The 16,084-nt window shown below is 42.1% G+C and overlaps 1 protein-coding gene across 1 annotated transcript in view; it reads left to right on the top strand.

The window, feature by feature from the left end:
- Positions 1-3,218: 3,218 nt before the first annotated feature.
- LOC307031185 (transcription factor COE3-like) overlaps positions 3,219-16,084 on the top strand; it is a 33,289-nt gene continuing 20,423 nt past the window's right edge. The window contains exon 1 of the mRNA XM_079668065.1: positions 3,219-3,595. Coding sequence (XP_079524191.1) covers positions 3,462-3,595 — 134 coding nt within the window. The 5' untranslated portion in view covers positions 3,219-3,461. The remainder of the gene's footprint in view (positions 3,596-16,084) is intronic.

A 16,084-nucleotide genomic window follows, 5' to 3' on the forward strand; every position in this document is an offset into this window, starting at 1 on the left:
TATATAAGTGCATTTTGGACTAAAATAAAGACTAAATTGTATAAAACTCTAGAAAGATCAAACATTCTGAGCAGTGAATGTGAGGTCTGCAGTACCGCCTCTGCCCACTGTGAGGCGCCATGTGTCCGCAGAACAAAGAGTCACACAGGTCCCTGAGATGGAAAGAACATGTTGAGCTTTGATTTCTAAAGTATTTCCCCTTTAAAAGGCAGTATTTACCCTGCTGTACTTCTCTGTGTTTTAATGCTTGGATTATTTATTGTTTGTTTCAAATGTTACTAAATGTTGTGAAGCCTTGCAGGGATTTAAAGGAAGTTCAGCGTTAATGACAGGAAGCAAACCACCGGGAACACTTAGTAAAGAAACACTAAGTTACACGTGTTTTTATTTACAGATAGAAACCCACCGGCTGCACACGGATACCTCACATGTGGAAATGTCAAGTAAACATGAAATAAAGCAGATTCACTGGAAGCGTTCAAACACACCTGCTCCAGGAATACTATCACGTAAAGAAAGAGCCTTCCAGAAGCCTTTCTACTCTTGGGTCTTGGAAATCACAAGCATCCTGAATCCACTTTGTAAAGGGCTTTTTCAGGACATTTAAAGTATACCTTTAGTCAATATATAAAACATCCAGGAGAGGTTAAGGGTTCTGAGGTTTTTAAGGGGTTTTGGGGGACCTAGGGGGACTAAGGAGGACATTTAAGGTGTTCTTATACATATTTAAGGGGTTATAGGGAAGAAGGTGTTCTGATGCATCTTTAAGGGGTTATAGGGAAGATTTAAGGTGTACGAATACATTTTTAAGGAGTTTCAGGAAATATGTAATGGGTTCTGATATTTTAAGGGTATTTTGGGGAAGATTTAAGGCGTTCTGATACATCTTTAAGGGGTTATAGGGATGCTTTAAGGCGTTCTGATACATCTTTAAGGGGTTATAGGGATGCTTTAAGGCGTTCTGATACATCTTTAAGGGGTTATAGGGAAGAAGGCGTTCTGATACATCTTTGAGGGGTTTAAGGGACGATTTAATGGGTTCTGATATTTTTAAGGTGTTTTGGGGGACCTGGGGGGTTTAAACAGTTCTTATTATTGTTAAAGATATCTTTGTGTCTCTAGAGAATATTGAATGTGATATTTTTAGGGGGTGTCGGGGATGAGATTTAAGGTGTTCTTATTAAAGGGTTTTTAATGTTTTAAGGGCTTTCAAGGAATCCATATGCATCTCGGCTTTAAATTATGTTCCAGGAGATTTGCAAGAGTTTCTTAGGGAGAATCTGGTGATTTTAAGGGGAATCAGAAGATCTGAGTGATATAAAGAGCCTTTAAGGGATAATTTAAGGGATAATTTAAGGGTTTAACACCAGGCTTCATGGGAGCTCCATAAGAGATAAGGGGTTTTCAGGAGAGGTTCCAGATGTTGTTAAGGGGTTTCAAGGAGCACACCATAATCCCTTATATTAAAGGGTTCTCTTAAAGGGGATTTTAAGGGGTTTTATTTGAACACGTCTCCACTGTGAGAGCACTATCAGGTGTCTGCATACGAAGAGGAAGGATCACCAAAATAAAATGTGTATTATCATGTTTTTTAAATAATGCTTTAGATTTAAAGAATGAAAATATATTCTAAAGTAATTTATATTTGAGATAAACCTAAATGCAAACATGTTAGTGAGTGAACTCTGGCCTCAATGTGTGCTTTAGACTCACACCTCACCGTGAAGAAAGACTCTTCAAGGACTGAGCCTCGAACTGAAAGCTCTGTATTTACCAGAAGCCTTTCCACTGAACACTGAAGAACAATGTTCATCATGTGTGGAATAATAACTGCAGCCTGTTGCCGTCTGCTTTCTTCCTCCTCCTCTTCCTCCTCTTCCTCCTCCTCCTCCTCTCCAACATCTCATTGACTTCTTCTCTCCACGCACTGAAATATGTTCCAGCTTTCCAGACGTTTCTGTGTCCCTGGAGGAAGGGTTAGGGCTAAAGCAGGATAAATATTTAATCATGCTGCTCTGGAGTTTGTGCTTAATTAGAGGAATTCTGCTCCTGCCACGAACATGAACAAAAATGACTGCCGGAGATTCAAGAAATAAAAACACCCCAAAAAAAGAACCATCAAGAGGGATGACCAGAGACAGAAGAGACTCGGTGTGACTGGACCTGTTACTGTGTTACTGATGCGAGGCCTGTGTATGTGTGTGTGTGTGTGTGTGTGTGTGTGTGTGTGTGTGTGTGTGTGTGTGTGTGTGTGTGTGTGTGTGTGTGTGTGTGTGTGTGTGTGTGTGTGTGTGTGTGTGTGTGTGTGTGTGTGTGTGTGTGTGTGTGTGTGTGTGTGTGTGTGTGTGTGTGTGTGTGTGTGTGTGTGTGAGAGAGTGTCATATGGTGCCAAATGCACGCGCCGCTTGTGTCAGTCAGCCCGGGATGACAGGGGAGATTATTCCACATGAAACCAGTTAACCCCCCCAAATCTGTAGGAAGTGTGTGAGGGAAGGAGGAAGGAATCCAGATTCAGAGTTTCACAGTGAAATCAATCTTTGGATAAAACAGGTTTAATGACGGGTTCTCTGCACCATGACAGAAGTCCACATGTCACCCTGTGGAATGAAATGTTTATGAATCACTTTTCCTCTCATCAACTTCTTTTTGCAGCCCAACACGCGGAAACCCTTATTTAGAGAACAGCGATGACGCAACGCGCTGTTTCCACCAATCACACGCTGGAGGTGCGACCGATATGCAAACTAAATGTCCTTTTTTGGGCATGACCACGCCCCCTATTCTGCTCCAGGTCCCGGGGGAACCTCGCAGCTCCGGACCCCGGGAGAAGGAGCTCTCCGCCGGGACAGAGGGAGCCATAGAGAGCCGGGGAGGGAGGGGGGGATGAGCTTTCTCTTCCCCACCCACCCCCCGTCCAGCCTCCCGTCCCTCCCTCTTGTTTGATCATCATTTCATTTGACTCCCTTTTTGAAGCTGCCTTGTTTTTTTTATCCCACTTTTCATTCCTCCTGCTCGGCTGCTCTCTGCCTCTGATCCTCTGCTCTGGATCGGGACCCGGTACTTTGGGAGTCCTCCTCGTCCTCCACCGGCTCTCCTCTCTCGCTCTCCCGGCGCCAGGCTCTCCTCTCCCGGCTGAACCTCGCCTCTCCCCCCCTGGAGACCCCCCTCTCGTCTCCTCCTCTAACTCCAGCTTTAAAGGACTGCTCTGAACACTGGGATCTAAAAAACCACCCGGAGAAACCCACAGGGATCCCGGGCTCTTCTTTGGATCAGGACCCGGTACTTTGGGAGTCCTCCTCCCCTCCTCTTCCTCCTCCTCCTCCTCCTCCTTTCTGCAGCGCTTTTCCTCCACCTTAATCCAGGTGGTCCTTTTGGCTTTGAGTGTCTGGTACAGCAGGGAGGATTATTCTTCTTCTTCTTCTTTCTTCTTGTTTCTGGTGAAGAGTCCCAGAAGGTTTTTGATGTTCTCCATCCAGGACAGCCTCCCCCGGGGGGCCCTGACCATGAAGGAGGAGCCGCTCCCCACCGGCATGACCCCGGTCCGGTCCTGGATGCAGGGCGCGGGGATCCTGGACGCCAACACAGCGGCGCAGAGGTACAGATATCCCCGAGAAAACACTCTGCATTTCCTCTCATCTCCTCCTGGCTCATGCACTGTTAGAAGCTCTGGGTGTGCACGCTGCAGGACACACTGCACAGCAAGTTACACACATCTTTAGGTAGATCTTAGATTTCATAACGAGAGGACAAACCTTTATCTGGAGGATGGAAGTACTGAAACACACTTTCCTCTCCTCCTTAACATTAGAGCAGCTCAGAGTCCTGAGAGCCTCCTGCAGGAGAAACACACACACAGAAGTGAAAAGCATCCTGAGTTAGATCAGAGAAATGAGAAGACATCAAACTAAAGGATTTCAAATGACTAATGCAAACTTCAGAGAGCATCAGATGGACATGATGGATCTGTGCGCCTCTATTTCCTCAAAGCAAGGGTGAATAAAGTGTCTCTTCAAACAGATGTAAAAGTGACCTCATAATAATAAAACCAGGAGAAGTCAATCAGGATTTGAACCGCAACGTCAGAGAGATCGTCCGGGTGTTTTCAGCCGCGTCTCCCCGCCTCGCAGCCCCTCTCCGGCGGGATCAGGCTCCTTCAGCAGCCCGCTGATCACCCGGAGCCCCCCCCCCCCCCCTCGCTTCTTACAAACATTTACACACCAGAAAGTCAAACTGAATTAACGTTAACACCGATTTATCCCAAAAATGTATCCCGCGCGGCAGAGACGCGGCGAGAGGAGCGCGGAGACGCGGCCGAAACACGCGTGTGTTCTCCGGGCTTCTTTAGGACCATTTAACGGGGATTTAACAGATGTTTAATTCTAATGAATACACCAGTATTTACTGCTGCTCCTGCTCCACACACACATCGTTTACTTTCTATTCTCAGGCGGTGGGAGAATAACAAAAGGTGATTTTTAACGTTATTTTATTTATAAACAGGAAATAAATGTAATTGTATTTGCGGATTTAATTCAAACGCATTAGCAGCAATTAGATATATTATAGTTTGACCTCCGTGAGTTTCACTTTCCACTGAATCCAAATCACACAAATTAAAGCTCTCAAAACGTCTTCAAATTATAGAAATATTCATTTAAAAAGCGGGAATTGGAATTATCAAAATCCATAATTATAACAACTCAATACATGTGGAGTTTTACATTTAACATTTAATTTAATTTTTGAAAGATGACAATGCCTCTTGTACATCTCGTAGTTACCGGTTGAATGTGCCGTTAAGCCGGTGTGTGTTAATTGCTGAGCGGCAGAGGGCAGGTGAGCTCAGGTGAAATGTGATCCTTTGTGAGGAACAGATCGATCAAACTGTTCTCCAGATGCTCGGAAACACACACTGGAAGAAGGAGAGTTATACATCTCATTTGAACAAGGCATCATTCAGAAAGTGTGCAGGTTCGAAAGCTCTGATGAGAACCACGTGTCTAACACCTGGTTCCCATCAGCACGCATCCAACCTGCAGAGGAACGCGCTCTCCTGCAGAACACACCGTGCTTCATGGAGCTCTGTTCAAACCTCTTTGCATTGACATGTTTCCTGCAAAGCCACTTCCTCTCAGAGCAGTCAAGAGAAGCAGAACACGTTCAGACTTCAGAAGCTGCAAGCAGACATGTTGTCTTCAAAACATCATTTCATTTAACCTCTAATATGATATTGGTACTAAATACAAATATATCTGTAATAACTGTGTGCGCGTTAGTAAGCGATCTCTCTGCGGTCTCATCAGTCAGAGCAGGATGTGAGATGTGTCACCTTCATGTCGAACAGACAAAGTGCATTAGATATCACAGAATGTGGAGGGAAACAGTCCTATTTAAAATAATGCATCACTCACATTATTTCTGGGCGTTAAATTACAAAAAGTCTTGCATTTAAATGATTCCGAAGTCAAAGATACAAAATGTTAAAAGAGTAAAGAACAGCAGAAGACTTTGAGACGTTAAGCTTAGTCTGCTACGTGTTTAAGATCTGTGACATTAATGTGAGACAGAGCAAAGTGTGTTTCTGCACAAACGTCAGCGTCTGAAAGGAAACACTTCTGACGGGGAAAACATGGAATAACAAGGCAGACATTTGGAGCCTTAATGTAATACATGCTTTGGAGGTTGAACTCAAAGCTACATCTCAAACTAAACTTGATTGTTTGGAGTAAATGTTCCTCTGCTTTATTCATGGAAGTGTTAAAGATGATGCTTTCCCCCTTTCAGAAGAGAAGATCTGTCATGTGTTGGTGCTCGAGCCTGAGAGCGGAACAACAGGCGCAGGGCTTAACAGGTTCATGTAATACATGCAGTCTAAAAGATGCTTTGGAGGTTAAACTCAAAGCTAAATGTTCCTCTGCTGTTCAACTTGTACTAAGGGTTTATTTAAGGGATTGAGCCTCTTTAAGGTGTTTATTTAAGGGAAGATGAGGCGTGTTTCTGCAGCTGTGAGCGGGTCATTTCTCTGCAGACATTAAAACAATGAAGCTCTGATATCTGACCGTGTGTGTGTGTGTGTGTGTGTGTGTGTGTGTGTGTGTGTGTGTGTGTGTGTGTGTGTGTGTGTGTGTGTCAGTCAGCGGTGGGAACACACACTGGAGCTTTTCTCCGTGAGTCTTGTACTTTGTTTCCCGCGCTCTCTCCAGGACAGAAAGCTCTTCACTGAAATCACAAACATCACAGATATGAAAGCTCGCGTCCTGAAGCCTCGAGGAGTCACAGGATAGACACCTAAATATATAAAGTAGAGGAACATTTATTTTTTGTGTTCATCCTGATGAGCTGGAAATAGAAACATCATATAATCAATGAACGCAACAACTAGAAACTCCTGTGGAGAAATCTTCAGTTCTTTGAGTTTTTATCCCAAATATCTTGGACTGAAAGCTCATCTCGAGGCGTTTCATTGGACGCTCTCCGCCCGCACACGGAGACGCTGCTCGCTCGGCCGCCTGCTCGCTTAATGACCGGGTTTACAAAGAGAGAGCTTTCATTTCAGCGCAGAGTGTCCACGCTCACAGTCTGTTCCAATCCACCTGTGAGAGCTTAAGAGGCTCCGTGAGAGGTGTGTGAGGTCAGAGGTCACGCCTGTGTGTGAGTGTGTGTGTGTGTGTGTGTGTGTGTGTGTGTGTGTGTGTGTGTGTGTGTGTGTGTGTGTGTGTGTGTGTGTGTGTGTGTGTGTGTGTGCGCGCGTGCAAGTCGCACTTTGTGTTCAAAAACGTGCAAACATTGTGCTTTATTTTGAATGATCTTCCTCACTTGTTATGCCTTTATTAGAATTAGAGAGTGGATGATGTTCAGTTTGAATCTGCACAGAGACACGTTTGAGGCGGCGTGGATATTATTTATTTTCAGATATTCAACTTATGTCTGCAGGAATAACACAGATCATTATAGGCGAGGAATGTGACGTCACTGCGTTGGTTTTTTGGTGCAAGACAAATAACTATTACAGGTTTGAGCAGACAGAACGACAGAAATGATTATACAGAGTTCTCGTGAGGGTCATGACTTCCTGTTGCCGTGCTGTGAAGACATGTGTGTTTTACTTGGTGAGATCATTATTAATGTGATTTGGGAGGATTTCATCCGTTTAAAGCTTGTGTTAGTGTTGATGCTTCTTAAAGTGAAGCGTGCACGGTGGAGAGACAACATGAACAGGACACCATTTAAAACCTACATCTAATAAATGCACGTCTGAAAACATATAAAACTCTAAAAGCAAACAGACCTAACGCAGGTTCTTGTGATGATTTCTCTCGAGTGACGTTTGTTTTAGTGTTCATGCTGTTTTTGTAAAACTCAAGTGGAAACTGAACAGCAGAGAGAAAACATGTAAAGGATCTGAAACCTTCATCTAATAATGTAAGAAAACATGAATATCTCAAAGAAAACACACGAGCTGGTCAGTGGATGTCTTGGTCGTTGGATTTTCTTTTCACAAATGGATCGCAGACGAAACTCACGGAAGTGATTTCAAAACAAAAGCACTCGTTTTCTGAAATCACACTTTGAGTCCCTCCAGTGTCCTGAAGCTGAAGGACCGGGGTTATTATAAACAAGGGGGATTTAGCGATCACAAGGAGAACGGCCAGGACACACTTTGAGCCCAGAGAACGGATGTTATTGAGGCTGTGAATATAATGAGCCTCTGAAATGGACCACATTGTTAGGAGAGGTAAACTATGCAGCGGCTCTGCTCTGCGGTCACTCCGCGTCTCTCCACTTTGTCTTTTCAAATCAGCTGCTCTTCATTTCTCCTGCTATATTCAACGAGTGATACAAATATTTTTTAACACAAGTTTTTAATGAAACTGACTGTTGGACTCGGTACTAGTTTGAAATAAATAAAATGAAGTACTTTTACTGTGTACTTTGTGAGTAACCCTCTGTCAGCCCCCTCCAGACATAATGCATGTTTTCTGTGTCTTTGATGAGTGATAAAAATACAATGTGAGCATTTAGTGAGTAAAAAGCAAAGAGGCCTCTCAGACGCTCTTCCCTTTACTTGATTAATAAAGAAAAACAAATGGACCGTAGATACACGGATTCTGACCTCGTCTGCGCTCTTATTTTGAAAGGTAACTTCCGGTAGCAGAATATGAAAAAAACTGTGTTTTTTTTGTTTCTGTTTTCTAGTGATTTTAGTTTTAGTTTTGAAAAGTAGAAAATGAAAATCATCCCGTTTCTTAAGTTTTGTAAATCCCTTTTTGACCATGATAAAGAAAAAACACCTCGTATTTCAATTTAGCTTTTTCAATTTTAAAACGAAAATTAAATATCCGTTCGTTTTTAGTTTTTGAATTTCCATTTGTGAAAAGAAAATCCAATGAGCAAAACCTCCACTGACCGAACTGCAGCTTTCTGGAGAGAGTTCATTCGTGTTACGTTTGTTTAAGAGTTTTTATGCTCCTTTAAAAAGTACATTATAACAAGAGACAGAACATTTGAAGAGACAATTTAAAACCTAATAAATGCTCATATGTAAATTTGCAAAACAGACGTGGTGCAGCGTTTAGGAAAGATATCAGTTTGATGCTTGTAATAGTGTTAGTGTTTATAAAACGGACTTATTGCATCTCCTCTCAGGATGTCTTCAGTATAACTCGTGTATTCATGCTAATGCTCCTCTAAAGAAGGAAGTATATATGAACAGAAATCTGGTTCAAAAGAGAGAAGACATGTCGAGGACTCACTTTGAAACCTTACTCTAATAAATGCTCATATGTAAATTTACAAAACAGACGTGGTGCAGCGTTTAGGAAAGATATCAGTTTGATGCTTGTAATAGTGTTGATGCTTCTCAAAGTGAAAACATGCAGAGGACACATTTAAAACATGTAAATATATCAAACAGACTTATTGCATCTCAGGACCTCCTCAGAGGCCTGAGACTTTTATCTTCTTCAAACTGTTTCATAATCTTCTATTTGTCCATATTTGCATCTTGAACAGCGTCTGCAGCTGCCGTCAGTGTCTGTTCTTAGGATTGAGTTCTTTAGTTTGAAGGATCAGTTTCTTGATGCACGTGCAGACATGTTGTTATTCTTAAAAGTGACCCTGAAGCTCTTTTGCATGAAGCCCTTAAAGCGGCTGATTAGTGGAGTCTCACTTCCTTCAGGTAGAAACGCGGAGCTTTAGGACTCGATGAGAGGCAGAGGTGATGAGTGGAGGCGGGACAATGCACGGATCAATGCGGACATCTTTTGGGCTATTTAGCTTCCATAACATGTCTTCTGTAACGAGGACACTCAGGTGTTCATTCAGATACCTGTGAGTGTGAGTGAGAGAGAGAGTGTGTGTGTGTGTGTGTGTGTGTGTGTGTGTATTTCTGCTATTTTTTTCGGGATTAAATCACATTCATGGGAGACAAAAACAGACGGAAATAAAGTCTTAAGATGGAGGTTTTTCCTGCAGTGTTGGCAGGTGTGTGTGTGTGTGTGTGTGTGTGTGTGTGTGTGTGTGTGTGTGTGTGTGTGTGTGTGTTTGTTGACGCTTCTTCAGGTGGACAGATTTCCCTCGACCCCTCCTGTAGAAAAGAGGCAAAAAGAAAAAAAAGAAATAGGGTTGAAAAATAGCGAGCCGAGTGAGTGATCCTGCCCTCCACGCCCTATCTTTGTCCTCTGGGGTTAAAGGGTGTGTGTTTGTGTGTGTGTGTGTGTGTGTGTGTGTGTGGGGGGGGGGGGGGGTTGTAAACTACAGGTCCAGGTTCTCAGGGGGGGGGTCCAGGTTTGGAGGAGGAGGTGAATGATGGTCGGCGGGGGGATTTTCTCCTCTTCGTTGGCGGTTCTAATCGTCATCGCCTCAATCATCGGGGAGCGCTTGGTTTTCCACCCGGCGCCTCCCGGGGGCGTAACATAGGGCGGGGGGGGGGGGGGGGGTTAGTGGGATTTCATTCGGTGATCTGTGGAGTCTGGCAGCGAGACGTCTTATCCGACAACAGCTTGAAATGTCATGGAAGACTTTTGTGTTTGAATGAATCTTGTGTTTGAGGAGAGATTTGGACAAAACACGAGGTAAAAATGTCAAAACGTGTTAATTAAAATAATGTAGATTAAGACAAAATTAAATACAGCTTTAAATATAATAACATTTGGGTTTCTGTTGAAATGAACCTGAAAGAGATGTGTATTTCAGGAGAGATTTATCATCTGAATCTGAGGTAAAAATGTCAAAACATGTCCCAGAAAAATGTGAAGACAGTCGACACGAGGGACTGGAAATAATTTCCCGCCAACATAGAAATAAGGCGGTGGCTGCTTTAACAAAAAAGCTAAAATGTGCATTAATTTTGCAGCTTTTACAGCGTTCTGAAAACATTCAGTTATTTTTTTTACATTTCATCCGCTGACCCGTAGATTCTGGCAGCGACGGACCTGAGAGACGTCTTACCCGACGGCAGCTTGAAACCTAATAAAAGACTGATATTAGTTCAAAAGATTCAAAGGTGTTATTGTCCGATGCACAAAGCTACCGTGTAGAAATGGCAATTAATTTTTTCTTCAGCTTTAAATATAATAAAAGAGTTTCTCAGTTTAAATGATTCTGAGAAACACTTGTGTTTCAGGAGAGATTTAGCCACCAAACACGAAACATTTCAAAACGTCTTCAAAAAATGTGAAGATCGTTCGACACGAGAGACTCAAAATGATTTCCTGCCAACAGAGACATTTGGAGATCGCCCCTTTAACCAAAAAAGCAAATATTTACGGAAACTAACTTTTACAGCTTTCTGAAAACATTTTATATTTTTCATGGTTTTCTTAAAAGAGAATTATCATAGAGAGTCACAACGATAACTCAGATTTACTGAACCCTGAATGCACCACGGTGAGAGGTACACTGACAAGCCTCAACAGATTTCACATTACTGTATAAAGGTTAGTTGAAATAAATAATATTAAGTTGAACCTAATAATGTTTATTTAACCCTTAGAGCGCCTGGACCCTACTCTCTTCCATACGTGGGCCAAAAAGGACCCGTATTAGAATAATATGTTTTTATGCCATTTTTGTCATTTTGGTTAAGAAAAATCAATTCTATAATATTCAGTATTATATTTTGGTTCACACTTGAAATGTTTTATATTTAATTTTTCACTATTTATAATTTTAGACATTGTTTTTACATTTGGTAAAAAAAATGAAATTCCATAGAAAATGCATGCGGTTCATTTTTGACCCACTTATGGAAGCTCGGGGTAGAAATACAAAAACTACAATTTCTCAAAATGTATACAATTTAAATTTGAATTGCCTGATATCCAAAACATGTTTTTTGAGAAATATATATGTAATTACAAAGATACTCTTAGAACACCACCTCGCCGGGTCAAACAAGACCCCCTTATGCATCTAAGGGTTAATACTTTAACTTTCAACTCACCTAATGCAGTTATGTGAAATCTGTTGACTTAATACATTTAATTAAAGTCAGTGTTTCAGGTTTTTCAGAGCACCTTCCCGCCATAATATAATAAATGAGTTGGAATTAATGTGGTTACAAATGTAAGTAGTTTTACTCTTGCACCCTGAAGGCACCAGAGATGTAGCCACAAAACACCAGGCAGGTAGAAATGTCAAAACGTCGTAAATAAAAAAATAAAAATGTACGCTCAGTGCCAAAACAACACGGAGAGTTTGAGGAATACAACATTTAAATATTCTGTCAGTTTCCCAGCACTGTTCACCCAGTGTGAAAACCCTCAGTTTCACATCTTCATATCACACCAGAGATTTCAACACATTTCTAAATAAAAGCCTCTGAACATGAGTGGAAGGTAATCTGATTACATGAAGGATAAGGATTAGTTTTATTCTCCGTACCGCGGGTAAGCAAATGCACCTGAATGCACCACGGGGAGATTTATAGCCACAACATCTGTGGGAGAGGAGAAGTACAGAGTAGCATGAACTGGAAGAACCTTCAAATTGTACTTAAATACTTGAGTAAATGTTCTTAGTTACTTTACACCTCGGCACTTGAACGCCTCTCGGCTTCTAATCACAAGCAGCAAAAAAAAAACCTGCAAACAATTAACCTCGTCTGAGAGGAGCAGGTGACCGGGCTAATGGGCCGGTGTGTGTGTGTGTGTGTGTGTGTGTGTGTGTGTGTGTGTGTGTGTGTGTGTGTGTGTGTGTGTGTGTGTGTGTGTGTGTGTGTGTGTGTGTGTGTGTGGAAACAGCTGAGTAGTGAAATCTTGCAGCTGCTTTAGCTTCGACTCCTCATCAATCCTGAGAGGTGAAAATATATAAATATTTACAAAAAAAATCTTCCTCTGGATGAAATCAATCTTTGAGAGTTCGGCACAAGAGACTGAAAATGATTTCCCTAAATACACCTTTTTTTGGAGGCAGCTCTTTCACCAGGAAGACCCCTTAGATGTGCTGAACCCTGAACGCACCATTACTGACAGAAATCACCTTCAATCAAATCTGCATTTTCTCAGCTTTATGACGACATTTAGAGTTGAATGTTCTCCCTTTTGACTTTGTGTCTAAAGCTAAATCTTAGGAGTCTTACAGCAGGTCACTTGACAAACTGTAATCTACTGGACCCTGAATGCACCACAGTGAACAGAGGTTGATAAATAAATGAAGGATAAAAAGGGTTTTGCAGCGTTTACCAAATCCCATCGGAGAAACCATCCATTTCACGTCTCCATGAATGCACCACACAGACAGGAGGTGTATTCATTCAATGACAACATAAAAGACTTGAACCATATGATTACAAACACTAATTACACATATTAATGTCACTCGTCAAAACAGATTCATTCAACAAATTACATTTTAAAAATCACTTCACCTTTTAACAAATCTGCCGCTACCTTTCTTGTTGTGTTAACGTGAGGTGAATGGATCTGAGAGGAATCACATGACACCACCAGAGCAGAAACACTCAGATATCCTGAACCCTGAATGCACCACAGCAGAGTTTAATCAGGACATACAAACTCCTAAACATCCTGATGGCAAACGGTCTGTTTTACAGCGTTACTCAAAGAGTCCCGTCCACGTCTCTGAGTCATGTCGAGTCCTTTCAAAGATGCGAGTCCACCGCTCCAATCAGGCCAACACAGCTCCGCATCAGATGCACTGAAAGTAATCAGATTAGAAATGAAACCCCCAGATTTACCGACGCCTGAACGCACCACGCGGAGCAGCTTTGGGTGCTTTCAGGGACCAGATGCTTCCCCTCTCTTCAGATGAGTGTGTGTGATTTAATGCCCGACATGTTGCTGAGCGGGGAGCGTTCAGGGTTTCATTGTTTTTATTATTATTATTATTTATGTGTTTTAATGCCTCTTATTATTGTCGAGCAGAACAAACAGCTGCAGGGCTGACGTTTACAACGCGTTCTCACACCCTGAACACCTCGCAGAACGTACTAATTAACATACACACGGTCCAGAGTGTGTGTGTGTGTGTGTGTGTGTGTGTGTGTGTGTGTGTGTGTGTGTGTGTGTGCAGCCCCTCAGTATAAAGACTAATTTGTTGGTAATTGCAGCATGACAGCAGCAGCCATCGAGCCACCGCTTCTCGGACTAATTAGGAACGACACGCGATTAAACGCACAAATAGAAATCAGTCAGGCCGCCAACACACACACACACTCACACACACACACACACACACACACACACACACACACACACACACACACACACACACACACACACACACACACACACACACACACACACACACACACACACACACACACACACACACAAACACACACATAATTCCCACCATGCACTTGGAGTGGCCAAGCCTTAAATCAACACGTGTTAGCATGTTCCTGTAAGCCAGTGGTTCTCAAACTGTTCCTCATCGCTCCAATCAAATGGTAGGCCAAGCTTAAAATTGTCAAATGTATCGTTCTATAACCGGGGTCTCCAACCTTTTTTAGGGTGAGAGCTACTTCCAAAAAATAAAACAAGTCGTGAGCTACTCTTACTCCTCTTTTTTTAGTTTTTTTTGCAGTGTATATATTTAGCACATTTGAACATTATTATATGCTGACCTTTAACCTTTGTGTGCTGTTTGGGTCTGTGGGACCCGTTTTCAATGTTTACGAAAATAAAATGTATGCAATTTAATTATTTTAGCCTGCTTTATTTGGGGGTGGACCTCACCTCCTCGAGGGGGGTCCGGGGTCATGCTCCCCCGGGAAGATTTATTTTTTAATGTTGAAGTGAAATGCCTCAATCTGGTGCACTTTGAGCCAAAAATGAATTCATGGATACAGCTCTCAACACACTGAAAGGGAGCTGTATACTTTTCAATAATCCAAACATCTTTAGAATATGATCAAAACCAATAACAAATCATTTAAACGTGTTTATTCTTATCTTATGTTACCTAGTTAGCATTCTTCCTTTTTATTTATGCATATTTTACTAATCACTCCCCTTTTAAACTTTTGATTTTTTTTTACTGTTCTATAGCACACATTGGAATGATTTCTTACTTTATTTTATACACCTAGGCTATATTAAATAGATAAATGTGTGCTCTCTCTCTCTCTCTCTCTCTCTCTCTCTATCTCTCTCTCTCTCTCTCTCTCTCTCTGTCTCGCTCGCTCACAGAGGCTGTGTGCTCCTCCGTGGCGATGACGGCTTGCGTTAAAAAATTATAATAAACATAGGCCCATTTGTAAAGTGGGGGGACACAAACGGGACTTCGAAAAGTGTCACGGTTAAAGTCCTTGTGAAGTGGTGAGGTGCCACTCCACATTGCTTTTCTTCCCGACTGCAACGCTGTAAATGATTTGGGTTTCAGTTGTGTGTGTGTGAGCAGGCTCGGATTGGCCATTGGGAGATTCTGGACTTTTCCCGGTGGGCCGCTGCCTTTGGTAGGCCGCTGGCTCTGACATAGGTGGGCCGTGGACTTTCACAGCGCCGCTGTGCCGGCACCGCACCCGCCTCCGCAAACACCCGCCGTTGCGAGGCTCCGGCGGATCCGGCGCTGTGAAAGTCCACCGCCGTTGCGAGTCTCCAGCTGTAACAGTCCACTAACGCCCGCGAGGACCCAGGTTCGATTCCGGCCTGAGGTCCACACTTTGAGAAACGCTGCTGTAGGCTAAGTAGATTCATAAATATGAACTTAAATCAGATTTGTTCCAACAAACTGTGAGCTGAGATTCCTTTCTACTCTATTGGATAACAGCTGAGTTCAATGGAGATGCAGAGAAAACACAACATGTAGAATTGGTGGTTTTTGATGAGTTTAAGTTAACTCTTAGAAAAAGTAGAGTACATAAGTACATATCCACAGAGAAACTTATAAATGTAGAATTGGTGGTTTCTTTGAGTCTAATTGGGATCAAACTTTGAATTGAAAAGAAGACAAAGTAGTTATAACCACATCTAAAGTAAATACAAATATTGATTTCTTGATTTCTCGAATGGAGCTTGGTGGTCCTAACATGTCTGATTAGGTCCACGTCATGACTTTATGACAGAAAGAAATCACTGAATGCAGAATTGCTGATTTTTCCCATGGTGGTTTCTGAAGAGTCAAATAAAATAATACCCACAAAGACATCTAAATAACAATTGATTGTGAAATTGATCCTAATGAGTCTGATGAGGTTAAACCTTGTATTTAAAGGAGGCAAGAATAGTTAGACATAAAGAAAGAAATCACTAAATGCAGAATTGCTGATTTCTCCCGTGCAGTCTGGTTTAAATTAACTGTTATAAAAAACAAAAAAAATGGTGATTTTTCTAATTGAACTTGGAGGTTTCTAACGGCGAGTCTGATGAAGTGAAACCTTGAAGAAAGACGAGATGAAACTGAGATATTACTGTAAAGAGGAAGAAGTAAACACACATATTTGAAGAGATGTAGTACAAGTATTCACACGGTGACATTTGTGTGTACTGTTTGCAGTTTAACAAATCCGTCTCTTTGTAAATGAAATACTTTACACTCACACTGCGGGAAGTGGAGACGATGATTTAACGTGAAATGAAATAGAATGCAAATACGACAGAGTTAGAAAACAGATAAGTGT

This window comes from Notothenia rossii, assembly GCF_949606895.1.
Source record: "Notothenia rossii genome assembly, chromosome: 3".
Taxonomy (NCBI): domain Eukaryota; kingdom Metazoa; phylum Chordata; class Actinopteri; order Perciformes; family Nototheniidae; genus Notothenia; species Notothenia rossii.